The sequence below is a fragment of the Betta splendens genome, chromosome 10 (assembly GCF_900634795.4).
Source record: "Betta splendens chromosome 10, fBetSpl5.4, whole genome shotgun sequence".
NCBI classification, from domain to species: Eukaryota; Metazoa; Chordata; class Actinopteri; order Anabantiformes; family Osphronemidae; genus Betta; species Betta splendens.
In genome coordinates, this window is record NC_040890.2 from 118285 (window position 1) to 131313 (window position 13029).

The following is a 13029-nucleotide window of genomic DNA, read 5'->3' on the forward strand; positions in this document are numbered from 1 at the left end:
TTTTACTGTAAGGAACCTTGGTGTCATCTTTGACCAGGATATCTTTTACATTATACATAAAACAAATCTCTAAAACCACCTACTTTCACTTTAGAAATATAGCTAAAATCAGAAGCAACCTCTCTCAGAGCGATGCAGAGAAACTGATCCATGCATTTATTACCTCTAGGCTGGACTACTGTAACTGCTTACTCATAGGATGTCCCTAGCTCCCTAAAAAGCCTCCGGCTAATTCAAAATGCTGCAGCCGAGCAGCCAGCAGAACAATTTGTTCTCAGACTGCTGGGGTAATTGTGTTTCTTAGAGTCTTTAAATGTAGAACGGGAGGCAGAACCTTTAGCTACCAAGCTCCTCTCTTGTGGAACCAGCTCCCTGTTCAAGTTTGAAAAGCTGACACACTCTCCACCTTTAAGATCAGGCTTGAAACCTCCCTTTTTGATAAAGCTTATAGTTAGAGATGGTTCAGGATCTTAGTCACAGGAACTATCTCTTAGTTAAGCTGCAATAGACATTGACTGCTGGGGGACTTAATTTATACACTGAGCTCCTCTGTTTCTTTCTACAGTGGTAGCAGTTCAAAGTGACTAGCGTTTTCACTGCAGTACCATTGTGTCACCACGGTGCAACGGGTGCGTCGCTGACTAAAGATTTTTAATCCTGCAGCGGGCTGAAAAAAATCAGGATGCGAGTTTCATTTTAACCACCGGGTGGCGCAGCATTTATTAAAAGCCTCCAATGCACTACGGCGTAACTGAGGTCCGACTGTTCATTTCTACCTGTAAAACACACATATTACACCAAACCCATTTTACTACTGAGTATCTGTTGTGTGCTCAAATGTGGGGAGTATGAAGCACAACAACTCACTATAAAATAAATATCGTCAAATTAAGACATTATCCATGACTAGTCACTCAACAGGGTAATTCCTATGTCCTCTGATAGTCCAGTGGTTAAGCTGAGTGACTATCGTGACTATTGGCTGAAAATGTGTGTTTTAAGCTCTTGCCCACAACATTCTATTTTCGGAGTGTGTCGGAAGCTAAACTGATCGCCACACCCCTTTGAGGAAGCCGTGATCTGTCGCGGGAATCAAACGTCACGGTCACTGAATCCAACAGCGAAACTGGCTAACTCGTCCTCGTAGTGAAGTTCTTATGTTTGATCTAAAATCTGACTCTGAAGTCAAATGGGAGGCTGCTGAAGTGGTTACACTTCGACTGGCGCAAGGTACGTCTAACTGGCAGATTCACGTTTAATTTAATATGATTTATATAATACGCAACTTGATAAGCTGCTAACGCTATTACTAATGGTTGCAAATTAGCAGCCTGAATTAATACAACAGAATATTCATAACACGACTACAGCTTGTTTGGGAGCATAGCTTGATAAGCTAATATAAAGTCGTTTTTTTATTGTTTTTTTCTTTCTTGTTCCGCTGCTGTTTGAAAATAATTTTTCAATAATGGGATCTTCAGCTGCAGCTTATATTTTGCCGTATTTGTCTGTAATTAAGTGCCAATGTAGGAACAGTGAATGCCTACAGAGGCATGGTGTGACAGCAACTATTGCTTTCAAGATATTGCATGTGTTTATTACTTTTATTAATAAATTAAAATTTCGATAAATCCTACCTCAAGACGCCTAAACTAGTTGCCAAACCTACTGTCATGTATGGTGGATGATCCAGGACTGGAACCAGTATGATTGAATGTGTATTCATTAAAGAACACATTTAATATACAGTATATCAAACCATTACACATACATGGAATAAATCAGTATCTCAGAAATTCATAAAAAACTTTAGAACATTTTACTATTTACAAATTAATCATAATGTACCTGGGAACTCTGGTTTACAAACATAATTTTGTTTCTAAATATATTGACTTAATATTTTTTTAATTGCTTTTAGTAGGGTGTATGATATATCAAGTGCTAATATATAACTAATAGAAATGTAGTTATTGTTTTTTTCAGTACTATGTCTGTGTATCTCAAGTTGTTGCAGGTATCTAGCCTAGGAGTCTTGTTAGCCGGTGCTGTGGACTTCTAGGGCGAAGAGTCCAAGTCATCCCACCTTCCCTGGTCTGGATCAGGGCAGTGTTTCCTGAGGGACAAGGCACCTATGTTGGACTAAGACCACCTGGGAAATACCTAAATTTTTGTTTTTTTGGCAATACCTCAATAAAAGCTGAAATATTATAAAACATTTGTTTGTTTTCCCTCATTAGGTATATACATACAAAAATAGTTAAGTGAAACAGCAATAGTGAAAGCCAACTTGTTTTAACCAATGCACCAGCACTATAATGCTGGATAAGTTACCATCACAGTTCAATTTGCAGACCACAAAATTAACGGGTAGGATTCATAGTTATGTTGAAAGCATAGTTTCTGGAGTGGAACAGGTACAGTCATGGGCAGTTGGCTAGGGAGATGTGAGGATCTTTTTTGTCTTCACGTGTTGGAAGACATCAGAAGCATTGCAGCTGCTGTACAGATGGAGGATGCAGCTGTTTTCCTTGACACCACTCTAGAAGGTATAAAGAATAGAATAGCAGATTAATGAAATGACCAGTATTTCCTATGTATCTCACAACCTTTACAGATCTAAAAAATAAATAGAGGTAGTTAGATCAGTTTTAATGGTGTTTGGAGAAAACACGTTTTGAACTTATTTTATAGTGCTGGTTTGTTAAATCTTAGCATGACATTAATGACCTCCTTTCTGTCAGGTTGCTCAAGTTCTGCTCAGAGGGCCGGTGGGACAGGGATGTTTACAAGGTCCTCCATATAACGACCTGGGTCCAGCAGGACTTTATTGAAGATGGTCTCCATCACATTTTCCACATAATCTGCACCATAACACTAGAGTTACAAAGTACCCGTCAACAGACTAAAATATCAAAATAATATATCAAAATAATTTGACCAACTGCATACAGAGTAAATACATAGACAATAATATAGCTCAGATTATGAATACCACAACTACTGAAATGTGAAATGCAAAATCTCTGTCAAATAAAACTGCATATTGGCCAACAAATGATTATACTGCTGTTAAATGTACATACCTTTGCTCCTGAGGTGAGCAACAACTCTTCTACAAGGTAGCCGCGTGTCCACAGCCTGCAGTGGCATCAGTTTGAGAAGCAACCTCCTCGCGTTTCGGTAGCTGGCATGCGTCAGCCTGTATAAAAAAACATGTTACATTTACAGCTAAAGTAGCTGACTACATAAGCAACAACACACATGTTAGACTTAGATAGAACTTGCAATAACCCAAATTCACGGGTCTACTCGGGCTACAACATACACACGACAGGCTCTGTAGTAATTAGAAACACAGCTGACGCTCACAACTTACTAGGGCTAGCCGCTAACGCTGCACTACCATCGCGCTAGCAGCTACAATGTGAGCTAAGTGAATGACCTCAGTACTATATATCACATGATTCGAACCAGACAAATGCTGGAGAGGCTTGGACTCATCCAAATTGCGTGTAAGCACCCTGCAACACTGTCTCTCTCAGTCACTGTAGCTGTTAGATTCAACGGTTCTAGCAATTAGCTTTCCTTACACAGGAGGGAAGCTACATTATAAACAGAGAAACTTCTGGAGTACATACATCAAATAAGAATCAAGCATGTACTTACGTTTGGGGAAGCAGCAAGTGGATAACGTCTTGAGGAACAGGGCGCTTCTTCAACCTGAGCGACTTCTTCTTTTTGTCTTTTACATGGCGGGTGGCAACCAACTGAAAGGTGCATTAGCAGCACCTCCTATGGTAGACTGCGCAGTGAGTGACTTTTTCTTTTGTCTGTAAAGTGAAGTGACTGTAACAAAATGTTTTAGGTACATTTAGGGGTCCAGGTTTGTCTGGGGGGGGGGGCGGAGCTGGTTCTGTGATTGGTCAAGCGAATGCAGACGTATCCAGTCCGACAAATTTGAAACGATGCAAAGCGAACCGGATTAGATAAACTCTCAAAAATGTGAAATAAGTAGGGGGCGTACTTCTAACACACCAGGAGTGTTTTAACGTGACCCAGGGAGTCAAATAAACATACCAGAATACCCAAAAAGTGAGTTTTGCATGTGCAGTCACTTTTAAATAGCAGGCGTCACTTCGCTCTAACATCTGATACAACGTATTGGCTTCAAATAATTCCATGATTATGCGTCGCGGTTTAATTAATATAATTTGAATGCGCATGGCCAGGTAACGACGTAGAGCGCAGTCCATCTGCGTCTACAGATGCTTATTTAGGTTTTATACTTCCACAACTTGTTAATTAATGTTTTCCAGTAGTAGTAGATTTAACATAAATAACGGTAATAATCATAATAATTTGTTTTACAGCAGTTGTCGATCATAACTCTGACAGGATGCCAGAACGCAGATCTACAGCGATGCATTACAGCAACATGTTTGTTCATACGCGTTTACTCTGTGTCTGCAGTCTACATTTGCACCGCGGTATCACCTTGTTTTTACCGCGTTGGAGTGGTCTTGGTTGGTTGGTCTTTTTGGCCTATAGGTGGCAATCAGCCCCCACACTGGCCCCTATGACGCCTTACTAAGACCATGTTATATGGGCCCACGTAGAGCAATATGACAATGTCTTGGTGGTGTATTGGTTAGTTTATTCTTGTACCAGTCTTGACCCGTCAGTTTTTTTTTTTGTCCTGCCAGACTTGTGTGAAATACCATAAGTAGAGCGTTTAAAAAAAGTGAGGTGAAAGGTTTTGGTGTCCCACAGCCTAAATAGGCGCAGCTTGTCATGCTGCCCGATCTCCCATGGAGCTTTTTTTTTGGTCTCGGAACTAAAGTATGGGGGAAGGGATGTGAAGTTTGCTGTAGCGACTGAACCAACATCAGACGCCCTGTTTCCGGCGCAAAGCAAGTTCCAAATCCACTGTTGGCTTTGTAATAAAAGTTTGTTTTTTTGCATATTGTGATTAATGTCATTCCGGTAAAATGTTGGAGCTTAAGTTTAAAGGACATTGGCGATATCTCACTGGTTTAACTGTTCTCACACACATTAAAAGTGTTCAAAGTGGTTTATGCTGCCAAGTAGAAGAAGTTATTTTAGTTTTGTTCTCGTTTTCTGTTTTTTTCCTCAAAACGAGAAAAAGGGAAACGGCTTCAAAACCAATTCTGGGTCTAGTTTTGAAAACAGTTTTCAGCTCGTTTATTCGTTTTTAACATGGTGCTGTGATTAAATTACGTTTTTCGCTTGTATCAAGAGAAACGACAAAACGGGTGTTCTTTGTATTTTATTTTCTGGACAACTTAACCAGAAAACTGCTTGATTTCAGCTGATGTTGTCTGTAAAGGAAAATATAAATCCATTACTTAAGTTGCCCTTGAGCACCGGCTTCCTGACGTCGTTGTACTGTGTTTCAAAATAAGAGTCTCACTTTTTTAGGCCGCGCGTCTGGCGTCTAACGTGCGTACCGTCAGCGCAAACGTAACGAGTGTGTGGTGGGGGGGCTCTCGTTACAATACGAAGTTACTTGACTTACTGGGAGCTGTGGTCCTGACTACTTTGCCACGACAGCCAACCCAGACAACCACGTGCTGTTACCAGTGTGTTCAGACACATTAACAGGTCCTCCGGTTCTAAAACGTTCTAAAACGACTCGTTGTCTTGTTTTCCCAGTTTTTATTTTGGAGGGGGAAATCAAAGTGTTAGAACGTACGCGGACAGTTTTTTTGTTTCTCTTCATAAAAGTGACAATCTGCATTTAATCAAAGCATTGTGTTAAAAATGAATAAACAAGCTGAAAACAGTGTTATCAAAACCAGACAAATAAATGGATTTAAAGCCGTTTCCCGGAAAAAGAGAAAATGACTCTTAACATAACACTTAAATGTGAGGACATACTGTATAAAGACAGCATCAACTTCAGCAATTGACAACAAACACTAGCGCGCATTGACAACAAGTGCCTATGAATAAGTGGCTTCTCAGCACCAAATCGTTGGAATGTCACATCACTGTCTGCTTCAGATGGCGACGCCACTTTTCTCGTTGGCTGCATTTGCACATGCATACATTTCTGATTAAGCTCTGTCTGGACACATCATCTGTCATTTGGGTTCTTACGTTTCATTCAGAGTCAGAGCAAACTATAGGTCATTGCGGTCTGAGTAAATTTTAAGAGTATGGTTTCTCCAACATAAAAGCTGCTGTAACGAGAGAACGACTTGTTTTTTTCGTTCTCTGCTTTTTTCTCTTTAAATCCAACTTCGTGCCTTGTGTCGAAAAAACGACACTTGAATTCCGTTTATCGCTCATATCAAGAGAAACGAAAATTCAGTTTGTGATGACCAACAAACCAGAAGACAAGTGCAGATATACATATAAAATATATTTATAATTGAGATTGATCAATAAATATAGATTTCTATTTTATGTTATTATACTTATATTATCATATTGGATTGGCTGGAGGAGGGACTGTCTCTCGGCTGTCCTGGGAACTGTGTAAAGACATCAGCAGCTTTGGCAATTGACAACAAACACTAGCGCGCACTAGCGAGCAAAGACGCATAATAATCTATAATATTTTCAAATGAACAACTCTACATTTAATGATACAATAACCATGACATTGTTTTTGTGCTTAATAATCACACAATGGACTTTTATCTGTACAGACACAGAAATGAACAGTCGGACCTCACATCTTTGCACCACCTGGTGGTTAAAACGGGACTAGCACCCAGATTTTTCAGTTTGCTGCAGGATTAAAAATCCTTAGTCGGGGACGCATCCGTTGCACAGTTGTGACGCAACCGTACTGAAGTAAAAAAGGTGGTCGCTTTGAAGTGCTACAACTGTACAAGAGGCTATATAACAAGGTCAGCTACGACGTTTTAGGACCATAAGTGGGAGTCAATTGCTATCTACACGCCAAAAGGACCTAACACACACTCTCACGCAGGGCAAAAGAGGTGCTGACGCGGCAGACACAAAAGCAAACCGACACCTTTAATTGCTACCACTGTACCTCTTCTGTCCAATAACATCTCATCATTGTTTCATGTTTAACTAACCTTGTCTCTTTCTCTCCATTAGTTGTGCTTCTCCCCCCACTCTTTCTCTCTCCCCCACTCTGTCCTTACCTACAGGTATCATCAGATTCAGAGCTTTGTGTCGTGATGGGCAGCTGCGGATCCAACTATCCTGTCTGTGTCCAGTCCCGGGTCCAACCATCCTGCCTGTGCTCTGTTGTTGCTTGTTGTTGTTTCTGTGCTTTTCTCTCTCTTTCTAACCCCTCATCACAACCGGTCAAGGCAGATGGCCGCCCACATTCAGCCTTGTTCTGCTGGAGGTTTCTTCCTCTTTGGAGGGGACGTTTTTCCTCTCCACTGTTGCTGTTAAAATAAAGGCTTGCTGTATGTGGGATCTGTTGGATTTAGTTGTGTAAGGTTTTAAACCTTACTTTGTAAAGTGCCTTGCGATAACCATGTTGTGATTGGGCGCTATATAAATAAAATTTAATTGAAAATGGAATTGAATTGAATTTTTGCTTTTGGATGGATAATTGTAACTAGATAATGAGACTATTTTACAGTTTAGCTATAAAGCACACACATCTTATGTCACATCGCGAATAATTTCAAAATAAAAGCAATTTAGGACACACACCTCCTCAACATCCTTTCAAAATAATAGCTTTAATAGCACAATTTCGCCTTCTGATTAGTTAATTATGACTAATTAATGAGACTATTTTACTGTTTAGCAATTTCCTGCACACGTTTCCTCCAAAGCTCCAACTTTTCTCAATTTAAAATACTACTACTACTTCCTCTGCAGCTGGTTTTAGCTATATTGAATATCTCCACAACTTTGAGATATTCTTTCAGCTTATAATACTGTTTTGATACCTTAAGCTGTATTTTGTCAACTTAGGCAAACCTTTACACATTTCCTTCCTTTTTTTAGCAATTCTTTAATTTTAGCAAATCTTTTTAAAGTTTCCTTAATTTGATATTTAACTACTTTAGCTTGTTCTGCAAATATTCAGCTCTGTTTAAACAAATCCTAATTCTCCTCAGATACATTCATCTATACTTTACAGCTTTTCAGCTGTTTTAAACGTTTCAGCTACTTTGAGCAATTCTTCTGGAATACCTTCAGCATGGAAGCATTCACTGTGCATTTTTTTTAATGGAAATTCTTTATCTAGTTTGAACTTCAAAAGCATCTCAACTTCATGTGTGTAAATCATTATCCTTGTGTCTTCTATTGTTTTTTATTTTAAACAGAATTTAAACATTGGGTGTTTTATGTTAAATTTCCAGATTTTTCATTAGTGTGTATTGCGTGAGCTAGAGTGCGTGATGTTACAGCTAGAGTGTGAGGGCACGTTTTTAAAGCCAGAATTGTTTTGTTTTCTGGGTTCGCTCCCTGCCTCGGGCTGCACGGTGTATCCTTGAGCAAGATACACTAACTCCCCCGTGTGCCCCAGGAGATGGGTTAAATCCAGAAGACCAATTTTGTTGTTACATTGTAATTGATAAAGACCAATAAAGGCTTTCTTTCTTAATAGCACTTCTTGTGTTTAAATAGATAATTATGACTATTTAAAGACTAATTGACAGTTTAGTAAATACCTGCACACACTTCCTCTAAGTCCTTTCAAAATAAAAGCACAAAGCCAAATAATTATCTTAAATAGCACTATTTTTGCTTTTGAATGATAGATTGATTATTTAAAGACTATTTTAAAGTTTAGCAATCACCCATGCACACACCCTCTAAAATAAAAGCAAAAGTCATGTAATTTATAACCTTAAATGTCAATTGTGACTAACTTTTTCACAGTTAAGCAATTATCCACAAATACTTCCTTCAATCTGCACCTCGGTCACCTATTTAATCCGTAACCTTACATTGGTGAACCTTTTAATCTTTTTCATCTTTTTAGTCTTTGTCAGTGCTTTAATCTTTGTTATCTTTTTAATCTTTGTCATTGTTTTGTCGTAGTCAACAGAAGTTTGGTCTCTTTTAGAATGTGACAATAAACCCAGCATCTGGAAAATAAATTTGATGCTCTTCTCACACTGTTGTTCATTTTAATCCATCTAATGGATTCTCTAAAACTTGGAATGGTCTTGCTGCTGATTCTATTTTTATTTAAAGTTGCACATAACCTGTGTTCCCTGTGTAGGGCTACCTCTCAGCATCAGTTCTGGGTTCCTGCCGAAGTGGATGAAGAGGTGGAAAATGACAATTTATTGGCAGAAAGCAGGAGCAGATACATTTCCTTTCCTGGGAGATTTACTCCTGTCAATCATTTCTGTAGAGCTCCGCTGGGCGAAGGAAAGCTGTGTCAGCGACAGGATCGACGTAAGGTAACGGGACGAGCACAGTGCACAAGTGCTTCTAGAAACACTTGTGTCTGTCTCTGTGTCAAACTGTGCGTGCGTGCGTGCGTGCGTGCGTATGAGCTCTGACTATGTTTCCTCCAGTGTCCTTTCCATGGCTCGATTGTTCCTCGAGACCAGGATGGTCGACCCTGCAGGGAAGAGGATCGATTGCGGGAGGAGGAGGAGAAGAGGAGGAAGGCAGAGGAGCAACTTGGTAAAAACCCTAAAATAGAAATATTTATTTTTACAGTGATGAAATATTGAGGTATAGCAGCTTCTATGTTAAGAATGTCTCATAGCAAAAATGTCCCTTTGATTGTTCTTAGTGACAATACATTTAATGTCACTCAATAGTTCAAAGACAATGACAATAGCTTTGCATCTTTGAAAAGTAATTAAAAAATGTAAGCAACTATAATAACTAGATACCATTAAACCTAAACAGGATAACTGTCGCTTTAACTGTACGTGTATGAATGTAAGTTGATCAACTTGTCAATGTTCTGCAGAGGTGGGAGCTCCTGCAGTAGGTACAGAACACTGCAAAACAAACAGATGTTTCGAATAAACAAAACACATCCATCAAAAAATAGCAAAATACTAGATTTTACTACATCTATTGTTTTGCGGCTACTTGATACATTCTCTGAGAGAGGGATATCAAAACACTGGAAGCCATTGAAAACTACTGTTATCAGTGACGGCGGATTGATTTCCATGTGAGTAACTGCTAGAAGACTTGACAAGATTAAACACAGGTTTTTCATACATACTGTACAATGAACCTTTGGTAAATCCCCCAAACACAAAGACCAGATAAAAGTGTGGCAAAAACAGAAACAACCTGAAACAACAGCAGCTGTTGGAGCCCTGCGTGTATGAAGGGATCCAGAAGGGATCGAAATAGTGGGTGTCTTAAAATGCAATGCTCCACCCACTGAAGTGTGATGGTAGGGAATGAATGAATAACTGTGACAGGGCAGTGGCTTTGTCTTAGTGGGATGTTTGGAGATACTGGCTCAGTTCATAGATTAGGTTTGTTGATATTCTTTTTTTGTACAACAAAAATGTTTTGCATCAAAGCTCAGTATGTGTGCATGCGTGTGTGCGTGTGTGCGTGCGTGCGTGCGTGCGTGCGAGCAAGCGAGCGAAATTGAAGGTCTGCAGGATGCCTACCAAAGGCCTGCTGTGTCTTGTTAACGAAGAGTGTGTGCGTGTGGCCATGGCGTCCAGTGACTTGTGAAATAGGAATCTTTTGTTACCAACTACACTATTGATCCACGACTCAATCTCACGCCGGGACACTTTCATGTGTCTGAATTTTAGCAGCATACAGTGGTAGCGCTTATTTGTGTCAGACTCTACCTTCTCCTCTGGCCAGTCCCACTGCGCTTGATCCACACACAGCATGTGTCACATCATAATGAACTGTAGGTGGCTACAGCTTACTCTAGTAGGATGCCATGCATAGCCCTGCTTTTTGTTATTTTCTTGTGACTTTGTTAAATTAAACGTGAAGGTTCATACTGAGTGTGGCCGCATGATGCTATTTCAATGGGTCCATTTCACTTTAAAGCCTCCACAAGTCGTAGGCAGGAAACCTATTAAATACCCTGAAGTGTTCTTATTCTCCCCCTTTTATCATGGATGCATTGGCAGCTGTCCCATCATACATGTAAATATTATGTAGCAGGTTGTTAAAACCTCAAGTTTTCAAAGCTGCCCCAATAGTTTTCCTAGTTATAGTCTCTGACCATGTGCACAAATGACACTGAATAAACACAGGCTGTATCAGGGCACCACATTGAAGAGGAAGGGGACCTTAAATTAAAGTAGCAGGCTATCTTTGGCTTCAGAGCTGTGTCCCAGCCGTTGGCCAATGTTGGGCTGTCAGTGAATTTCTCTGCCCTTCAATGTTTCATCATGTGAAGTCGGAGCTGGACCCAGAGGGGAGAAGGCTGTTCAACTAAGCAAGAATGACTCCAGAGCCATTTACGACTTCAGATAAATACACACACACGCACATATACACACACACACATACACACACACACACACACACACACACACACACACAGAGCAGACTCCAGCTGGAGAGGCTAAGAGGTGTTGACAGAGAAAAAAGCACTGCTGCAACACTGATTAAATTCAGAAGTCTGTGTTTTTTCTAATGCTTTCTTTTCATCAGACTCGTTTGTTTTTTTTTATTTCTTCCTTAAGCTCCTTTAAGATCACAGCAGCTAAATAAGAGGACACACACAACCTCACAATGTAAATACAGCTGTCCTTAAGCTCTAATGATTCTCCTAAATACACTAGTTGCTTTTCAATTACTGTGTGTTGAAGGCCCAGGGTCAGGATGGCTGATAAATAACTCCCCCCTCACACACACTCATTGAGCTGGGGTCAGTGTTTTGACAGAGCAGAGAGCGCAACTTCAGGCCCATCACAGTCACAGTGTAATTACTTTGCATTACTGCAGCTTTATCTGTAATTCCACCGCAGTACATCATTAACTGGAAGTGTCTCTTCACTTAGACTGTCTTCCCTCTGCATTACACCTGCTTTTACTGCATCATCCATCCATCCATTTTCAACTGCTTATCTGGGACCGAGTCGCGGGGGCAGCAGTCTGAGCAAAGAGTTCCAGACTTCCCTCTCCCTGGACCCTTCCTCCAGCTCTTTGGGTGGGACAAGGCGTTCCAAGGCCAGATGAGAGACATAGTCCCTCCAGCGTGTCCTGGGTCTTCCTTCTACAGGTGGGACATGCCAGGAACACCACCCCAGGGAGGCATTCAGGAGGCATCCGAACCCGATGCCTGAGGCACCTCATCTGACTCCTCTTGATGTAGAGAAGTGAATCTACGCTGAGCTCCTCCTAGGTGACAGAGCTCCTCACTCTATCTCTAAGGGAGCACCCTGCCGTCCTGTGGAGGAAACTTAGTCCTCAGCAGAAGGTGTGTCAGGGGGATTGAGGAGATCCTCAAAGTACTCCTTCCACCGACAGATAACATCCCCAGTCAAGGTCAACAGCTCCCCACCTCCACTGAAAACTGAGTTGGTGAAGGACTGCTTCCCCCTCCTGAGGCGTTGAACGGTTTGCCAGAATCTCTTTGAGGCCGAATAATACTCCTCCTCCATGGCCTCCCTGAACTCCTCCCAGGCCCAAGTTTTTGCCTCCGCAACGGCACAGGCTGCAGCACGCTTAGCCTGTCGGTACCCATCAGCTGCCTCAGGAGTCCCACAGGTCATCTAGACGTGATAGGACTCCTTCTTCCCCTTACCTCCCGCATCCACCATTGGGTTCGGGGATTGTCACCACGACAGGCACCAGAGACCTTGCGTCTACAGCTCCGCATTGACAATGAAGGTGGAGAACATGGTCCACCTAGACTCTCTGTCTCCCACCGCTCTCAGAATCTGATTGAAGCGCTCCCGGAGGTGTGAATTAAGGGTCCCTCTGACATAGGGTTCAGCCAGACATTCCCAACAGACCCTCACAAAACACTTGGGCTTTCCAAGTCGTTCCGGCCTCCTTCCCGGCCAGCGGATCCTACTGCCCACCATGTGGTGGTCATTTGACAGCTCAGCCCTTCTCTTCACCTGAGTGCCCAAAACATATGGCCGAAGG

General features: G+C 41.3%; 1 protein-coding gene across 2 annotated transcripts in view; it reads left to right on the plus strand.

The window, feature by feature from the left end:
* uvssa (UV-stimulated scaffold protein A) overlaps nt 1–13029 on the plus strand; it is a 46613-nt gene that overhangs the window by 31592 nt on the left and 1992 nt on the right. Inside the window, exons 12-13 of one of the 2 annotated variants that reach the window (XM_029164924.3) lie at nt 9200–9383; nt 9501–9612. In XM_029164924.3, coding sequence (XP_029020757.1) covers nt 9200–9383; nt 9501–9612 — 296 coding nt within the window. The remainder of the gene's footprint in view (nt 1–9199; nt 9384–9500; nt 9613–13029) is intronic. The other variant, XM_055512582.1, reaches the window with a different exon arrangement.